Raw genomic sequence first — 19,673 nt, 5'->3', positions numbered from 1 at the left:
GCAAATGTGATGTAGTGGTTTGAATCTCTGCTCAGCTATGGAAGCCCACTGAGTGATCTTGGGTGAGTCAGATTCTGGCTGCCTCAGAAGGTAAAGGCAAACCACCTCTAAACCAATCTTGCCAAGAAAATCCCATGGTAGAATTGCCATAAGTAAGGAACAATTTCAAAGCACACAATAATTATGTATTTACTTATAGTACGACTTAATTAATGCACCAAACTGTGGCTATTATCTATTGTTGATTTATTTTTAAAACCAAATTTGTTTAGAGTAAATATCAGCATTACATAATTAAAACCACAAAATGGCATTTCCTCAAAAATAACCATTTTGAATCAGATCCCAGATCAAAGACTTGCCTAGACCAGCTGCCAAGCAGATGTCAACTGAAAACCCATAAGCAGGACATAAGAGGGCAGTCTCCTGATTGTGATATCCAGTAACTGATATTCAGAGCTGCTTTGGCTCTGATTCTAGTGTCTGTATATGGCATCATGATTAGAAGCCAGTGATAACCTTATCATTTCCGTAGCTTCATTCTTTCTAGGAAGTAGATTAGATAAGCCTGCAAACTGATCCTAGAGAGCTCCTTTGTTATAGTCTTACTAGATATAAAAGCAGGGCCTCTCTTATACTTTAGCACTGACAGCAACTGTCTTGAAATCCTTTGTCAGATTTGTGGATTTGAAACACACCAGCTTCTCCTAAGCATCCCTTGGTCTCTTCGGCCCATTGTCTTGTCACTTGGTAATGGCACAGGACACAGAGCTACCATGTTATTCTCTTTGCAAGTCCACTTCCTAGCTAATACTTCCTTTCTCTTTGAGGAACATAGATTTGCCTCTGTCATGTAAAACTACTGTAATTACAAATAAAGAACACCTCCTCCCATGATTGTACTTTTTATTACAATTTTTAAAAGCTCTTACACCACTTTGATGGAATATAATATTTTGGAATATATAATGTAATTCCACTCCTTCCTGGTCTGTACTTAAGATTTCTGCAGCTAGTTACCACACTTCCGTGACTGTTTAGTGCAGTGGTTCTCAATCTGTAGGTCCTCAGATATTTTGGCCTACAACTCCCAGAAATTCCAGCCAGTTTACCAGCTGCTGGGATTTTTGGGAGTTGAAGTCCAAAACATCTGGGGACCCACAGTTTGAGAACCACTGTTTTAGTGGCTGGGAAGGATGAAGATGGAGCAATTTAGCATATAAATGTGTTGCTGGCGCTGGAAACCTAAGGGTACCATGCTCTTTCTGCTCCTTTGCCCCCAAGGGCCCCCCAGAAGTTCAAGATGTCACATTTCTGTATATCCAACTGCACTGATATGCAAGAATATCTGTTCTGGCTCCTTTTTTTAAAGGTGAGGGCCAGCTAATACAGCAAGTGGTACTTCAGATCATTTAATACCCCGAGCTCATGTAGCCATGTACTGATAATAATAATACATTTATAATATTTTTTATACCCTGCCCCCTCTCCCCGAAGGGACTCAGGATGTCTTACAACAAGTAATAATACAAAAATATGAGCAATGCATGATAAACAGTAACCAATTATAATTTAGTGCAATTTAAAATACCATAAATATTAATAACTAACAATTTAAAAGCATTATCATATAAAAACAATCAAAGTATATCACTGTTTAACCGGACATTCCTGCTATCAAACTAACCAGGGCTATAATTAACAATCTCATGGTCATTCCAAATCCTATCTGATGGTTTCTAATACAGTCTAGCCATTCTTAAAGGTTTGCTTAAATAGTCAAGTTTTTAGCTCCTTCCAAAAAATTAACAAGGTGGGCACTTGTCTTATTTTCTTGGCGAGAGCATTCCAGAGTCGGGGGGGGGGGGGGCACTATTTAGAAGGCCTTCTCCCTTGTCCCCACCAACCTTGCTTGTATAGTATAAGAATTTGTTACATTTCCCCCAAAACTATAATTGTGACATGTCAGTATTCATTTTCAAAACCCAAATGTAAATACTGGTATGCTAAAATGTGTCAATTTCTCTTTCAGGGTTCATCTGTATGTCAACTGACAACTATAGGAGTGATTGTTATACTACTTTATACCTCAAGAGCGTGTTACAACCTGGTCATTTTGTCACTTTCTCAAAGGAAGACAGTGAACTCTTTTGATTATGATTGGTACAATGTATCTGATCAGGCAAGTGCAATATTTCCTCATAACAGTAAAATGTTAAGCCTTGTACTACTTGCTGGTATAAACTAAAAACCTCTCTCCACCCATCCAAATCCTTGCATTTAAAATAATTGGCTGCAGATGGGTTCTGCTTGATGCTCTCTTCATTCAACTGTAACTGTGTCTTATAAAAAACTTTGTTTTAATCAAAGTGTAACTATTTTTGAAATTAAGAAAGGGTTGTAGGCCTTAGACATTGACCTGTTTATCTGTTTATAATTTTATTGTGGTGTATGTTACTTTAATTAACATTGAAATCAGGGGAGTGGAGTGAATATAACTACTTTACTCCACTTAAAAGATATAGGGCTCATCTACACTAACAGTGTAGGTCAGATTGAAATCTATTTGGGTGTCACTGTGCAAGTGATTAGATTGCCATGTCTGGAATAGGTTTGAGACCAGGATGAGATCACATTAACCATGGACGATGGTCTAGAAGCCTTTCCATAATCTGCATTATCTGTGGTTCGACAGTGTTCTAGAGGCATATAAGGTGGAAAAAAGAGAAGACGATAGCAGTGGAAGTCCATTACCTCTTCCAGGGGATTAATTGGTCACCTCCTGCCAAGCCATGCCCTTGGGCATTTTCCAGCAGCAGCCTTCCTACCACAGTGCAGTGGGTGTCTGCAATGCACTTCACATTCCACAGAGCCAGTTTCGCCATGCAGTTTACATTGCAGCTGTGCTGAAGCACATTCAGGGTCTTATTTCAAGCTTTCCCCTCACTCTGCTTGCTGCACTTTAACATCCTTAACACACACTGCAGCATGCTTTGGCTTCAAACTGCATTATATGGTCAGTGTAGATGAGGCCCTAGCCATATTAATCTGAAATATAAGCATGCAAAGATATCTGAGGAAGTACTTAGTCTGTGAAAGCTTATGCTACCAACTTTTCTCATTTAGTTTCTAAGATGCTATAAGATCCATTTGTATATTTTGCTACAAGACCAAAACTACTTTAGAACACCTTAATTCCACCCATGACTGCAAAGCTAATGGAAGTCTATAGATATAGCTTAAGGAGCCCCCTGTGGCGCAGTGGGTTAAACCACTGAGCTGCTAAACTTTTTGATCGAAAAGTCGCAGGTTCGAATCCAGGGAGTGGCGTAAGCTTCCGCTGTCAGCCCCAGCTTCTGCCAGCCTAGCAGTTCGAAAAGATGCAGATGTGAGTACATCAATAGGTACCGCTCCAGCTGGAAGGTAATGGCACTCCATGCAGTCATGCTGGGCACATGACCTTGGAGGTGTCTATGGACAACGCTGGTTCTTCGGCTCAGAAATGGAGATGAGCACCACACCCCAGAGTCGGACACGACTGGACTTAATGTCAGGGGAAAACCTTTACCTTTACCTTAAAAACAAGGTACTTTACTTTGGAACACCTTAATTCCACCCATGACTGCAAAGCTTCATGGAAGTCTATGGACATAGCTTGGATTTACTGCAGACTTAAGGGGTGTACATACGGGTATACCAGTGAGGTTTTGATTTTACATATTTCATCTACCACTCCTTGTGTCATATCCATACTAGCTTCCCCTCAACCTCACCAGACCAATAACATTGTGGCCATCTCAAATTATGGATCTGTCTTGTTTCCACTTGAGGTGGTTACATCTGCGAAAGCCAAAAGCACACCAAATTATCTATGAATGTCATGGGCTACAATTTTCCAACATTTTGTTTGAATTAGTAGCACAGGCATTTAATACATTCCAACCACATTTCATCAAATTGGTTAGATAATTCCTATGAAACTAATATGTTCATTTAAATAGATGCATATTGATTGAGTTAGGCCAAGAAGTTTCTTGATAAACCCAAACAATCTCCGATTCCCATAAAGATGTTTTCTGTACAAGTGATTTTCAGAGGGCAAAGATTGCATCTCTGCATTATTACATTTTCTACTACTGTCTGCAATAGATGATTGGGATGACATGGTGGCTGGCAAATACTGAGTGCAGTTGTTTATTTTAAACCTTTTTCACTTTGATTTTGCAACAGGCAGATCTGAAGTGCCAGCTGGGTGATGCTGGATATATAGTATTCGGAATAATACTTTTTATTTGGGAGCTCCTGCCTACTTCCTTAGTGGTGTTTTTCTTTCGTGTTCGAAACCCTACAAAAGACCTAGTAAGTTATATTTATTGTTTTTGATTGACAATAACACATTCATTTTAACTTTTAAAAAGGGAAAGTCTTGCTTAACTCTAACTTAACAAATAGAGTCTTTCCCCGCTGAAATCATTATTTATCTATGTTTAATAAATATTAAATTTAAATTCTTATGTATATGCTAATGGGGAAAAAACCCTTTACATTGATAGGAAAATTCAAGATGCTTGAATCTTGGAGAAAGATTTTCAAATAGATTTCTGTGTCTGGGTTGTTTAATTAACATAATAGCTCTAGAATGTCACCAGAGATAGATAGAAAGACAGACAGACAGAGAGACAGACAGACAGAGTAGAAAATGAAAAAAACATATGGAGTTCTGTATAACACAAAAACTTCTCTCAGGCACTCCCACTACCTTCAGAGTAAACAAAGTGAACTGGTCAAGCAATCATTCATATTTACATAGAACATATTTGAAAGAAGCACAATATTAAAAATACAGAAGAGCTTCAGGACACTTCCTGATGAGAAAAATCCATTTGAGATTCTCGTGTTTTGAATCAATCCACTCTTACCCATGACCATAAGCAAATGGCATCAGATTTGTTCCTAAGGACAGGATAATAGGCAAGTAAAAAGCATTAGGAATATCTCAACCTGAAAGACAACAGATCTTGTATCTTTCATAATTCAGTATCATATGATTGTAGACAGCCACCAGAGGGAGTAGTCCCCCCCCCCCCCCCCCAAATAGTAATACAGTGCTGTATGTGTATATGTATATCAGGAAGCTTATACTGTATATACAAGTGCAAATGACCCGTGCATTGACAGAAAAATACTAAATACTGCTTGTTTGAGAGGGACCTGCAAATATATTTGTAGATCTAGGGTTTTTAAAACATGAACATAATCTTATCTAAATGCACAGTTTATCTAATTTATGTGATTTTTATCCGATGACAAAATGTACCTCTCCCCAATAAATCAGGATGAGATGGGAAACGAGTGAATTTGTTGCATTAGAAATAGCAGTAGGTTTTGTAGCATCTGAAAGACCAGCATAATTAATATCACACACTCATTGTCATCCTATCTGAGGCATTCAGTTGTAGTCTGCAAAAGTTTATGCTGTAATTGTTTTAAAACGTTTTCCACCCATGAAGCCTTTTTACCTAATACCTTTTTACGTAACCCCAGGTATATAAGTATATAAAATACATTTTCTTATACTAAATTGGCATTTGTAAGGCTTGTTAAACAGGTTGCGTCTCCCTTTCTATGATGTATGGCTGAAGCATTTGCTGAAGCGTCTACTGTTAACACTGCAGGTTGTTGCAAACAGATTTGTGTAAATTGGTTGTGTTCATAAATCTTTTCTATTGCCAATTTTTGGGACCCCAATATTGAGCTAAGAGGACCCCGTGGTTTAAGCATGGCTCTAGATGTATAGAGGTGAGGAGAGACACATTTCTTTAAAATGACAATACAATGTCACCAATGTTTAGGGAAAATTTAGGATACATGAAAAGCAACTTTGTATCTCCTGTGCATTGTTAGAAAAAAAGGGGGGGGGTTTGGCTTATTATACATTTTAAAATGCAATATAAATTCGTACAATTCCTAGTCCCCCTTTTGGAGGCAACCCGGGGGAGGCAAAGACGTCCAGTGTTTGTTTTCAGTGATAGTTAAAAATGTTTGAGCAAACAATTCAGCAACAGAAAAGCAGATTTTTCATGAAAAGATTGAAAAGATACCTGGCAAAGTCAATTAATTAAAATGTTTCCTACATCACCAAGGAAAACTTTTTATATGTAGTTAGAGAAGATACATTTTTGGGTAAATGAATTTAATAGAGAGCAGGTCAACTTGTCATGTTGACTGGGGATTCTATTAGTACTTGTCCCAAGCTCTGCATATAATGTATATTTTACTGCAACTCTTAAGTGATACTGCACAGTAGGCACATGTGATTTTTCAGCCCTACAGATCAGGCTTAAAAGGTATGGCCTGGAACAGAGAGTGGCCTTTCTTGTCTCTGGAAGGATAGCCAAAAGTTACCTACAAGGGGTGAGGCAGAGTTATACTAGATTCTAATGGCTAAAGGAAACATGACAGATTGGTGTTGTATTAGGAAATAAGGCTTGCAAAACAGTGTGAAGACAAATCATTTCCCTGTCAGTCATTCCATCCCTTTCCAAATGTGAAAACTGGGCAAGGCTTATCTTCATTTTGCTGGTTCCCATTCACTGCATCTCCACTCTCTAGTTTGAGGGATAAGACAGAACAATGTAGAAGAAGGATGCAGAAGACAGGGATGAGAGATGAAAACTGGAAGTGAGGACACAATGTTGAAAGTAGGGAGGGAGAAAGCGAATTAGCTTCTCATAGATTTGTCTTGACAAGATAAACATCTGTATTTGTCATTTAAAGAGACTCCAAATCACCAAGTGCCAAGAAAACAATGAGTCCGTACAAAGTAACCTTTCCTTCTCTTTCCCAGACAAACCCAGGAATAGTACCATCTCATGCATTCAATCCAAGATCTTACTTCTTTGACAATCCTCGCAGATATGACAGTGATGATGATTTGGCATGGAGCATATCACCACATAGCATCCATGGCAGGTGAGACAGATGGATGCAGTGATCCTGCATAAATGAAATATTTCAGAGTTCTCCGTGGCTCCCTGAATTACAATCTTTAGCAAAGTGTTCAAGGAAGGCAAGTTAAGGAAACAGGGTGTAGCTAAAGCTTAATAAAGCTTCAAATGCTATGTATTGAGGTTGGAACGTAATAATTAAACCTTTAGAAAGCTTCCATGTATAGTTGTGAATGGAAGAACTGTGCTTAATGTTTTTGAGCTACAGAATCTAAATCTTAGGTCTCAATTATTTCAAACAGGATGAAAGTGCACCAGTTGACTGGCCTATGCACAAAAGCCAACTTCAGTTTTGCTCATTAACTGCTCTTAAATTGTACAAGGTTGTAGGATGTCAGAAGAATAAAAAATATTCCTCTTAATTCATTATTCTAAGAGATTGCTAGGAAGATAAGCAGCCGAACAGGTTATAGATCCTGTAAGACATAAATCAATCAGAAAAATCTGCAATCTTCCTTCGTTTCATCAAAATACCTTGTGTGTAAATAAACATTCTTCTCAAATTTCTCTCTCAGTAGAATTGGAAATTGTTACTGTAGAACTCTTAATGACCTGGATTAACAGCTAAGTATGAAATTTAGGCCAAGCCACAGCGTTGCATTCTGTTACAGTTCCAGGCCCTCTAGCAAATTCCTGTCCAACGCTATTGCCATTCATTCCAAGAACCACAGGATTGCAGCAAACATGTCTACACAATTCCTTGAAACAAACTGTCTAGTCAAGTCTTTGCAAGGAACTTCACAAGAACATGTGACCTCAAATACTGTTTTATGTTTCATGTTTTATGCTATTAATTTCTCTTCAATTTTGTTTTTTAGCTTCTCCCCTGAATACTACGACTGGGGACATCAAAGCAATAGTTTCATGCCTCACGCTGGATCTCTGCAGCATGATTATATATCAGAGACTGAACGACCAAGCCCAGTGTAACACCAAACCATTTCTAATTTCGCTTTTATTGAGCATAAGGAATGGAGCACAAGTTACACAGGCTTTGCACAGTGCATGGAAAAGTGTAGGAGGAGAAAAAAATCTACTTTATAATGCCACACAATAGTTATTTTTCTGTGGCAAGATATGGCATTCCGGCTGTGATCCTGCAAAGTTTTCCATGTTCGCTTAAATTATACATAGGAAAACTCTTACTGAAGTCAGTAAATCCTCATTTCTAGTGAAGACTAAACAGGAGAACTGCTGCTGAAATCAATGTCTCCTTGTGCAACAAAGCTTAAATACAAGAGTTTTTACAAGGTTGTAGCTTCAGGGAAAAAAATTGTATTATTTTTATGTGAAAGATACTGTATTTGATATATAGGATCTTTTTCTTACATTGTCACTTTTTATATGTACAGAATTAATTACATTTTAACACTGATTTCACTTTATAAACTATAAACTCGAGCATTCCTTATCCAGAATTCTCCAATACTCCAAAATTGTCCACATGTGTGACTGCAATAGTGGCACCTTTGCTAAGGCTTCAGTGTACACAAACTTTGCATTATGCACAAAATTATTAACATTTTATATAATGTGCCTATGAAACAAAAGAAGTTTGTGGTTAGACTTCAGTGTCATCTCCAAGACAGTTCATCATGTATATGTATGCAAATAAAGGTATTACAAAACACATCAAGACCCAAGTATTTTGGATAAGAGATACTCATCTTGTATAGTGTACAGTATAATTGTTGTGCTGGTGCAAACTGTGAGCATCTCATCAAGTCTTTTGACCAGTGTCAGTATACAAATATAATTCATTAAAATTCTTGTTCCAGCAAGGTGTTCATTTGTTTTTTTTTAAAGGACCGATGCATCTTAAAGGGCGGATTTAGCACAGCAGGCTGAACCAATGTGCTGCAGAAAAATCCTGTCAAACGAAAGGTCAGCAGAGCCTGGGTTGGGGTGAGCACCTGCCGTTAAACCCAGCTCATCTGCTCACCTAGCAGGTCGAAAGCAGAAATGCAAGTAGAGAAAATAGATACTGCTTTTAGCGAGGAAGTAATAAACGTGCCCTTAAGGTAATTGATTGGAGGAAAGCTCTTTGCCATGGAAGATGGGGTGACAGCACCCTCCTGTGTCTGGAGTCGAGTAAAGCCTCCAAGATGCTGGAAATAAGATGGGAAAACTGCCATTACCTCTGTGTTGCTTGTCCTTCTTAAATGTATAATCAGCATTGAATGTTTGCCTTATGTGTGTTCTGTAAGCTGCTCTGAGCCCCTTTGGATTGAGAAGGGCTGGGTATAAATACTATAAAAATAAATATCTCATTCACATTTGCTACTTAGAGTACCCAAGAAGGTTACTGATACATAATACTAGCCAGTATTTTCTCATTTGTTTTTCAGTCACATCTAGAGTTGGTGTGAAGTCCAAAAAACCAATGTGTTTGGATGGATGACATATGCAAGCCCAGAAAAAAAAAAGCTTTTATCTCCATTAGGGCAGAGGCAGGCACCTATTCATCTTCAGGGCATAAAGCTATAAATGTGGCTGGGACCTTCTCCGCTATCTTTTTTTCGGGGGGGGGGGGTGGGGGGGTGGCAGCAGTGCCTGCATTTCACTGCACCTGAATAGAGAATGGCTTATGTAAGAGCTTACTGGATATTGTCTTATATTGCTATTGCCTTAAATAGCAGTTACACCGACAGTAACATCTTAACAAGGTTCTGTCCAGATTCTCCATTGGACTGAAGAGTATTTGGTAATAGAGACACAGCTAAATCTATTGCTATATAGATTTTCTTTCCCTTTCTGGGGCCTTCACCCCAAAATGAGGTGGATTTTGTTTTTGAAACTCCACCATTTCAAGTTGGGCAATGATGGGTATGTGTGCCAAGTTTGGTTCAGCTCCATCAAGCCATGTAAGAGCCTTTGTGATAAAAAAAAAAAAAAACCAACCAACATACGTACATACTTTGATATGTGCACATATACATATATGACTAGTACATGATAAACTATGTTCTATTATTATTATTATTATTATTATTATTATTATTTGCTATACTTGTATACCGCCGTTTCTCAGCCTAGCCGGCGACTCAACGCGGTTTACAACAACTTATAACAAACAACAGTATACAGTTTAAAAGCATAAAAACACGATCCACAATACATATATCAATAAACAATCCAATTCATCTCTTGACTAAAATCACGATCCAGTTTCGTCATCCAAATTGCCAGTCCTTCAGTCATTACACTTATTGCACTGAGTTAACCGAACGCCTGCTCGAACATCCAGGTTTTTAGTCTTTTCTGGAAAACCATCAATGAGGGGGCTGATCTTACCTCCATGGGGAGGGCGTTCCATAGCCGCGGGGCCACCACAGAAAAGGCCCTGTCTCTCGTCCCCGCCAGCCGCACCTGTGAAGCAGGCGGGATAGAGAGCAGCCCCCCCCCCCCCAGAAGATCTTAGGGTCCTGGTGGGCTGATAGGCTGAGATACGTTCGGATAGGTAAGTTGGGCCAGAACCGTTTAGGGCTTTAAAGGCCAGCGCCAGCACTTTGAATTGAGCCCGGTAGCAGATCGGCAGCCAGTGGAGCTGGTGCAGCAGAGGAGTTGTATGCTCCCTGCGCTCCGCTCCAGTTAGTATCATGGCTGCCGAGCGTTGGACTAATTGGAGCTTCCGGGCCGTCTTCAAAGGCAACCCCACGTAGAGAACGTTGCAGTAGTCTAAACGGGATGTAACCAGAGCGTGGACTACCGCGGCCAAGTCAGACTTCCCAAGGTACGGGCGCAGTTGGCGCACGAGTTTTAACTGTGCGAATGCTCCCCTGGTCACCGCTGAAACCTGGGGTTCCAGGCTCAACGATGAGTCCAGGATCACACCCAAACTGCGAACCTGTGTCTTCAGGGGGAGTGCGACCCCATCCAACACAGGCTGTAACCCTATACCCTGTTCGGCCTTACGACTGACCAGGAGTACCTCTGTCTTGTCTGGATTCAATTTCAATTTGTTCGCCCCCATCCAGACCGTCACAGCGGCCAAGCACCGGTTCAGGACCTCGACAGCCTCCTTAGTAGCGGGTGGAAAGGAGTGACAGAGTTGGACATCATCCGCGTACAGATGACATCGCACTCCGAAACTCCGGATGATCTCACCCAGCGGCTTCATGTAGATGTTAAACAACATGGGAGACAGTATTGAACCCTGAGGAACCCCACAAGACAAAGGTTGTGGGGTTGAACAGGAGTCTCCCAGTAACACCTTCTGAGACCGGCCCTCGAGGAATGAGCGGAGCCACTGTAAAACAGTCCCTCCAAGACCCATTCCCGCGAGTCGTCCCAGAAGGATACCGTGGTTGACGGTATCGAAGGCCGCTGAGAGGTCCAGCAGCACCAACAGGGACACACTCCCCCTGTCGAGCTCCCGGCCCAGATCATCCACTAAGGCGACCAAGGCTGTCTCGGTACCATGCCCCGGCCTAAAGCCAGACTGTGCCGGATCCAGATAATCCGTGTCTACCAAGAATGCCTGGAGTTGTGAGGCCACCACACGTTCCAAGATTTTGCCCAAAAAGGGGAGATTGGAAACAGGCCGAAAGTTGACGAATTGAGTGGGGTCCAGTGATGGTTTTTTCAACAGCGGTTTTATTACAGCTTGCTTTAAGCTGGCTGGAATTTTGCCTTCCCGGAGGGAGGCATTAACCACCACCTTAACCCACTCGGCCAATCCCCCTCTGGCCTCTTTCAGAAGCCAGGATGGGCAGGGGTCTAGGATGCATGTGGTAGCTCTCATTCCTCCAAGCACCTTGTCCACATCCTCGGATTGAACCAATTGAAATGAATCCATCAAAACCGGACAAGCAGATGCTCGTGTTACATCCTCAGAGACTGCCGTTAATATGGTGTCCAGACCAGAGCGGATCAAAGCGACTTTGTCTGCAAAGAACTGAGCAAAGGCTTCACAGCGAACTGCCGAGTCATCAGGGCACCCATCCTGGATGGTGGGTTTTAAAAGGCCTCTACTGATTATATTCAATTTAACACTTCTGCTCTGAAAGTCTTGTCTATCAAAAAAAGACTATTTTTTTCTGCTTGTAGAGAAACTCTGAAAACTTGTGAGGACTGGAAAAATGGTACTATGGTATATCATGTCTTGGTCAGATTAGTAATGAGGTTTGTTAATCCAATTTGTGATACACTAAGCAACATTATATATTCTGGTCTATGTATGTATGCAGCATTCAGATGCAAACACAAGAGGGCATTATATTGATAGAACGGATAACCTACTGGGGCACAAAATGACTGCACTATGACGCAAGACATAGCACTGAAAACTGCAGCAGAGACATCCATGCCAGAAAAGTAAGCAATTTAATGAAGAATTATATTTTGGAAAGTATGCGTACACGAGTGCATGCATGTCTGTTACTTCAAAAAAAAAAAAAAAAAAAGACCAGATGAGGAAGGAAAAAGAAAAAAAATAGAAAGATGCAGAAAGGGACAAAAAGAATAGGAAAGAAGGGAAGACAAAGGAGGGGAGGGGGGTGGACAAAAATGGGCAAGGAACAAAGAAAAAGGAAACCCAAAGGAAGATAAAGCAAAGAGAGAAATTGACAAGGTGTACAAGGGAAAGGGAGGAAGGAAAAAACAAACAAATCGAAAATGCTAATGGTGTGTGTCTTCACTTTGAGACTGTGAGACTTCAATGTCCAAGAAAAAGGCTTCATCTGTTGCCATTCAGGTGGTTAGGTTATGAAAAGAGCTTAGGATGAAGGCTACATTGAGGCATAAAACCCAGAGCTTGGGAGGCCATTGCTAGCATGTCTTCAACAGTCAAAGACACAATCCATGTATTAAAACATTTTGAAAGGAAAGAAATGATGGCTGGACTTCTACTGAGGCGGGAAGTATGGGACCCATGGGCATATGTGACTTGCTCAAGGCAACCATTTAAAGCTTTATACAAAAGGGGATTGTGTCCACGATTTTCTGAGGCTGAGAGTTTGACCCAAGGTTGAAACAACCATGTATTAATAACTAGCTTATGTATCTGTCATAGTCCAGGTGTGCCTTTTGTAATGCTATTTATTAGAAATATTAATTTCATTAGCTTTACAATTTTATGATTTGAAAATGTATACCTGGGCAATACTGGGTACTTAATTTTGTGTATGTGTGTGTGTGTATGTATATAGAGATCATACACATACTGGTTGGAATCCTGTATGGGAGTTTCATCTTCTTAAGTAGGAAGCCTCTGTGGCGCAATGGGATAAACCCTTGTGCTGGCAGGACTGCTGAGCGAAAAGTCAGTGGTTCGAATCCTGGGAGCGGGATAAGCTTCCATCTGTCAGTTCTAGCTTCTCATGCAGGGACATGAGAGAAGCCTCCCACAGGAAGATAAAACATCTGGGTGTCCCTGGGCAACATCCTTACAGTTTCTCAAGTTGATTCTGACACGAAAAATCTTTAAGTGGACTTTATGAATGCAGATAAGAAATTGATCAGTTCTGCAACTTCCATATCCAGCAGAGGGGTGCTGTTAAATGATTGCACAGCAGAGCCAGCCACATGACCAATGTACACCACATTCTTTTGCTGGTGACCCATGCACATTTTTGCAATATACTGATGGGATTTCTTAGTGATTCTGCTACTTAGCTGAGTATGAGATATACACAAAGTGATGTTAAGCCAAAGGTAGTATCATAAGTAAATCCTTAAGTATAAAGATTCTGCTCAAATTGCCCAGATGGTGGAGCTGACACAGTTCTTCCTCTTAATTTTTAGGCAAGATTTCCATTATGCATAACAGTATAGATGATAAGAATACTACTTTCCTTTTCCAGTGTTTTTCCTCATACTTTGAACATCTACATTCTGAAACAGTGTTGCTTAAAGTAATGTATCCACATGCACAATAGTAAGGATTTCTTAAATTAAAAGGGTTTAAGAGCACTTTTAATTAATTCTGCAAAGACTGTTTTACTTTTCAAAGCAAAACATATGTACAAAGTCTGTATGTTGTATCAACATTGACATTCATGCTGTATTCAAATATCCCTCACTAAATACAAATATTACATCACAGAGAACTTTTAAGTAAGCTGCTCCATTACAATTTTTATAGAAATGTTCCTACTGCAAAATTAAAACAAATTTTTTGTTTGCTATTCTTCTGTGAACAAATTAAATGTACCTTCATAGGTAGGATCAAATTTATGCAGAGAATACCCGTTTTATTACAGCTGTTACCTTTCTCTTTTTTTTAAAAAAAAAAGATATGATTGGAAATTGCATAGGCAGGATATGAAGCACTGAATTTGAAGGGTCCCTTTTAAAATAGTTTTTATCTTGAAAAGCTATAGTTTGCTTTTACTTTCCACTTATTACTTGAATTATAGAATCACCACAATAAGACAAATTGGTATTATTTCTGGAAGTGGGGTTATTTTAAATGTCAGTAGACTGAAAAACTAGCTGTATAGAGAGGAGCCAAGAGCAGGCTTCAGCAAAACAGTCACGTTAACAGCACTGACCTCCTAATGTTCCCTTCAGCACACAAGTACACAAACTGATGGATGCTGGGATAAGCTTAAGACTTTCCTCATAAGGCAAGCAGCTGTGACAGAAACAAAATTAAAGGGACAAGGTAGCAAAAAGGGCAGAGTGGAAAAAGAAAGGAGCATCTCCCCTGGATATAAAGGGGCGGCTCAATTTAGTAAAATTCTTACTGGCCATTTCTGTTACTGTTTTAAAAATCAAATATGTAGTAACAACTAAATTGTGTTTAACAGCATCTGGTCCTTCAAATAAATACAATAGTTTAAAATATCACCATTTTTAGGCAACATTGCAATCTTTTCCCATTAAGACAATGGAAATAATATCTAGATGAAACTGCTTGAATCTCAGTAGAAAAAAAAAAACAATAAAAAGTTTGTTGCAAGTGACAGTACAAGAGGTGTACAAAAAAGTAAGAAAAAGAAAACGTGGAAGATAAGCATAATTTACATGTTTAAAATTAGGCATTTCACTCATAAATATCTTTGTCCAATGGCTAGCCATTTCTACTTTATATATTCAAGTGGGCATTACACTTTTTTCTCCTGTAGAACAGTTGCTATAAATATTGTTTTGTTTTGCTTGGTGTCAAATCATCAACCACTTCTAGCAGTAGGTACAAAACCTTTGTTAACTTGTCTGTTGTAATAAAACTTTGAAATTCTGTAGTTCTCGTATACTTGTAGAAAGCCTGTAAGAAGAGAGACATAAAAGGTTGATATTAATATTGTATTCCATCTCAAAAGTCAAAATTATTTCTTATGTGGCACGCTGAAGTCTTCAGTTTTCAGCTCCCAGTGCAAATCAGAACTTAGCTCAGGATGACATTACCCAGTTCTTGCTCATTCATTCCTTGCAACTAAACCTACAGGTGCTTTACTAGTTCATATGTTTTTTTATTAACTACTGTCCAATTTCAGTAATGTACTGGATGAAAGTAAACAAACTGAAGCTTAATCCAGACATATCAGAACTAATCGGAATAAGGAAGGTTTTATAGTCCACTTCAAAATCTAAATTCACAACTCATCCCTGAATCCTGATGCCCTAGTGTCTAGAAACTGAATACAACCACAATTAAGGCTAACAACTATACAGTAAGGAAAAAAGAAGACCAAGGACCTCATCACACTAGAGCATGGATCCACTTTAAATCCAATTTCTGCCTCCTGCAGAATTCTGGAGCTTGTAGTTTAGGGCGGAGCCTTTAGACTGCTCAGCTAGACAAGTCCTGGGCCTCACTAAACTATAAGCCGCAAAATTCTGCAGGAAGCAGAAACCAGATTTAAAGTGGATTCATGCTCTGGTGTGATGAAGCTGCAGGTTACATGGATTCACTCTCATTCACTGGTCTGTCACAATTAAACTGATTTTATGGCAAATGATAACAACAACAACAACTTTATTTTTATATCCCGCCACCATCTCCCTGAAAGGACTCCGAGCAGCTTACAAGTGGGACCAAGCCCAACACAACAAGATTAACAAACAAAAACACATTAAAATATAATACACATGTAACAATCTAATTAATATAAAAACAACCATTAAAATGAAACAAAACAAACCTCAATAGCCAGAACAAGGGATAAGGTGGGCAAGATCGGAAATGGGAGAGGGTTTGGTATGGGCTTGTGCAAAAAGCAACTATAGGTCAGGGTTGGGGTAAAGTGATGGGTTCACTGCAATGGTCAGTTTGGGCTGACATAACTGATAAAAACAAAATCAGCTATGCCCATTTCTTTAGAATTGTATCTTACCATGGTGATGGGTGCTTTAGTTTAGTTTGGACCTCTGTATTAAACTATACATGGAACTGCCTTTGCAAAGTGCCTGCAAACTTCAAACAGTCCAAAATGCTCTATGCATACTATTGACTTACAAGAGGGAGGAGGGGAGCAGGGGATGAAATTTACCCTTATTGCATCAGCATCACTAGCTTCAAGCCTATTTATGGGTACAAACTGAAGTGACAGGCATGATCTACAAAAGCCCTGTGTAACTTTGGATCAGGCCAACTGAAAGACATGTTCCATATAAGCCTGCCTTAGTTTTAAAAACTTAGGGAGAGGTATTTGTTTGGGTCCCCATGACAGTAGAGGATATGTTTCCTGCAGATATAAGAGAAGGCTTTCTCAGAGGCTCTCAGGCATCTATTTCTCTGAGGCATCTTTCTCTGAGGCATCTATTATGGAAGCTAGGCCTTCACTGTTGTCCCAACATTGAAGGAAAACAACTTTATGCAGGTAGACTTTTGTCATTTGCTACTCAGGTAATTTGTACAGGTAAAGCAAAGAATGCTAATGAAGATACACACGGCTCACTGTAGGAAATGCGGGATTGACATGTATTTCACATGTCTAAAATATTTTCTAGAATCAATTCATTGAATCCAGTCTTACTGATTTAATAGGTCTACTCTAGCTGGGACTAGTAAATAAACACTTGTATGTTAAGATGGTTTTATTATAACTACATCACTGTTTAAAATGTGTTAAGAGAGCTATAAAGTTTTGGTTCTAAAATTTAAAGGCTATAGTTCAGATAACAACAAACAATTCAAGGCCACACTAAAATAGAAAGATTATCTTCTAATACACTGCTACATTAACAAAAGTGCTACTTGCCTTCCAAATGCATTTAGAAGAGCAACTATTTCTTGCCGTGTGAGTTGAAAACCTTTTGATGGGCTGTTTTCAGGAAGGTTTCTTATTTCTCTTTCAGAAAATAAGATCTTCAAGGCAGTTCCTAATCCTTGAGTCTAAAAGAGAGACAGCTCATTAAACAGCAAGGAAACAGCAGCCAAGTGTTAACAGAAAAGTTGCAACAGAAACATAGACTGAACACTTCGAACTAAATCCTTTGACAAAATCATGGGTCAAATCTAGGAGAGGGTACTACTGATGGGAGCACCTCCATCAGCAGAATTGGGAAAGGCAGTCGTGCTCCCCACTGAATCCTCTTTTTATGGAAACTGTTCTAGAAAGCTGAGAAACATGTTTGAGATGGTTTCTAGGTGGCACCAAAAGCTACAAGCAAGGAGGACAACAATTTTCTCTTTCATATTGTTCTACAACAGTATAGTAGAGATCCATATACTTTTTACTAGATCTGCTATTTAAAATAGTTTTAATTTATCCCAATAAATGAAACACAAAAACCCTGTTTTGATGGGCATTCCTTAACAACTGAAAGTATCCAATATTTTTTTCCAATAGATTTTTGCTACTGCAAATATAAACTCTTAAGGTGCTATAGCTAAAAATTAAAAATAAATCTGAAGATACAGATTGTACTCAGTACAATAAAGAAACAATCTTTTCTATAGCTTGGCCAATTAGAAATCATCAGTAACAAATATGTTAATATAGATAAAATGGGACTGAGACTACTAAAGATTAATGTGAACCATTGATAAAATGGTTCTTTGCTACAGGCTCAGACCTTATTTCACAAAACATTTCCAAATGAATGTTAACAAAATTATTTGGTAGCTGGCCTACTTGAAGTCGCTTTGAAACTAAGTATATTTATCCACAAATGAATAGGGGACCACCTACCTGCAATTTACCCCATAACCTGCACTTATCACAGCCAACACAATCCATGATACGGGATATGTTCTTGAAATGTAGCCTCAATTCTTCCTATGAATAAATAGAGACACCCATTTAAAGGATACAGCTTTCTATTTTATAAGACAACGAAACACTGCATTTCCTGACAAAATTATTGGGCCTGATGGAGATGTGTCACTCTCCTCTCTAAGTCATGGTTAGAAGTGAATACAATTGCTTATCTCTGTATCAGTGGTTCCCAAGAAACAGAAAAGTGGTTTGTGGGGTCTTTGAAAGAAAGAGTGGCCGCTGAGGAAGGGGCCCCACAGGCATAACCCCCCTCCAAACACACATATCTTTCTCCAGATATCCCACCCCTTCTCCTTTGCCCCAAACAGAGCCCTGACTTTTGCTAGGACTTGGGCGCAGAGTACTTCTCTTCCATTGATCCAGCCAAAGGGAGACAAGAGCGCCCACATGCTTCCTTCCCTTCCCTTGCTTCCTCACAAGGAACCAGTGATGATGGAGTCATCCCTGGGCCCTGCTTTTACTGCTCTGTGGGCTTTGTCTGCCTCTTCTTCCTTGTAATCCAGCCTGCCAACAGGCTTCCCTTCTTGTCTCAACAGCAGATAAGGAATGAAGGATACAACCCCCCTCCCTTAGCTGGATGTTGGATCCTTCCTTCCTTACTCTTAAGGAAGCTGATGCTGCCAGAGCCCATTTTCAATATCCTCCTTGCAACCCAGCTTCCCACTGCCTGGGCCTGCAAATGGGGCTTTGGCATCAGCACCATCAAGCCCAAGGAAGGAAGGAAGGATCCAGTGCCTCCCTCCTCACCCTCTCCCATTTCCCAGCATTGGACATTTCCATGTAGGATAAGTTCCAAAACCTCATGTGAATACCTGAAACTGTTTTTTAGTCTAATTGGGCAAGAAACATATCATAGATTTGCACTGGAGGATCTAGAGAAGCCCACAAACACTTCTGAGGGAGGGAACATTTTTTGGAGTGTAAGTGAAACTATATCCAGGAAGTGAAACCACAGATATCAGATCCATGAATAAAGGGATCATTGTACCTACCTTTAAAGATTTGGCTCCCTTTTTGTCTCCAGAAAACATAGACTTTTCATCAAAGTGCATAGGAAAAGACCTGTATGAAGTACATATAAAATACATCATAATTTTGAAAATGTTTTGCATCTCATATCTTTTTGACTAATTGTCTCAGTTTAATTAATATTTTCATCTTTAGGTAACTTTCTATACATTTTCAATGCATCTGACTGTATCTAGCTGGCAATGAATTCTGAACAATGGCATACTTACTTTGTGTCTCTGAAAATGTCTAACAGGAGAGACTTTGTCTCTGTATCTTCTTGAGTATTTCCAGTGTAAAGGTCTACGATAGAACGCTCAAAATATGATGCAACTTTTGACAATGCACGCAGCTCCACCAAATACAAGAAATACAGATTTTTTAGTCGTCTTGGACCCTCACTTTTTGTTTCAGTAGGGTCAAACCGACGGGTAAATTCCTTAACGTTGTGGCCCCAACGAGGTCTCCCCCAGGTTTCTAGAAAAAACAGTAT

General features: G+C 39.5%; 2 protein-coding genes across 4 annotated transcripts in view; one reads left to right on the top strand and one right to left on the bottom strand.

The window, feature by feature from the left end:
- The window catches only part of GPR137B (G protein-coupled receptor 137B), a 31,401-nt gene extending 22,613 nt beyond the window's left edge, over positions 1–8,788 (top strand). Inside the window, exons 4-7 of the mRNA XM_060753862.2 lie at positions 2,033–2,186; positions 4,235–4,359; positions 6,848–6,972; positions 7,826–8,788. Of these exons, the coding sequence (XP_060609845.1) occupies positions 2,033–2,186; positions 4,235–4,359; positions 6,848–6,972; positions 7,826–7,937 (516 nt within the window). The 3' untranslated portion in view covers positions 7,938–8,788. The remainder of the gene's footprint in view (positions 1–2,032; positions 2,187–4,234; positions 4,360–6,847; positions 6,973–7,825) is intronic.
- Positions 8,789–13,900: 5,112 nt separating this feature from the next.
- ERO1B (endoplasmic reticulum oxidoreductase 1 beta) overlaps positions 13,901–19,673 on the bottom strand; it is a 30,023-nt gene continuing 24,250 nt past the window's right edge. For all 3 annotated transcript variants that reach the window (XM_067464983.1, XM_060753863.2, XM_067464975.1), the window contains 5 exons: positions 19,411–19,657; positions 19,165–19,234; positions 18,086–18,172; positions 17,153–17,286; positions 13,901–15,216 (listed from right to left, as the gene is read on the bottom strand). In XM_067464983.1, coding sequence (XP_067321084.1) covers positions 15,156–15,216; positions 17,153–17,286; positions 18,086–18,172; positions 19,165–19,234; positions 19,411–19,657 — 599 coding nt within the window. In that variant the 3' untranslated portion in view covers positions 13,901–15,155. The remainder of the gene's footprint in view (positions 15,217–17,152; positions 17,287–18,085; positions 18,173–19,164; positions 19,235–19,410; positions 19,658–19,673) is intronic.

The sequence above is a fragment of the Anolis sagrei genome, chromosome 1 (assembly GCF_037176765.1).
Source record: "Anolis sagrei isolate rAnoSag1 chromosome 1, rAnoSag1.mat, whole genome shotgun sequence".
NCBI lineage: Eukaryota > Metazoa > Chordata > Lepidosauria > Squamata > Dactyloidae > Anolis > Anolis sagrei.
Note: the sequence above shows the minus strand (reverse complement) of the source record. Positions and strands in the feature narration are given on the sequence as shown.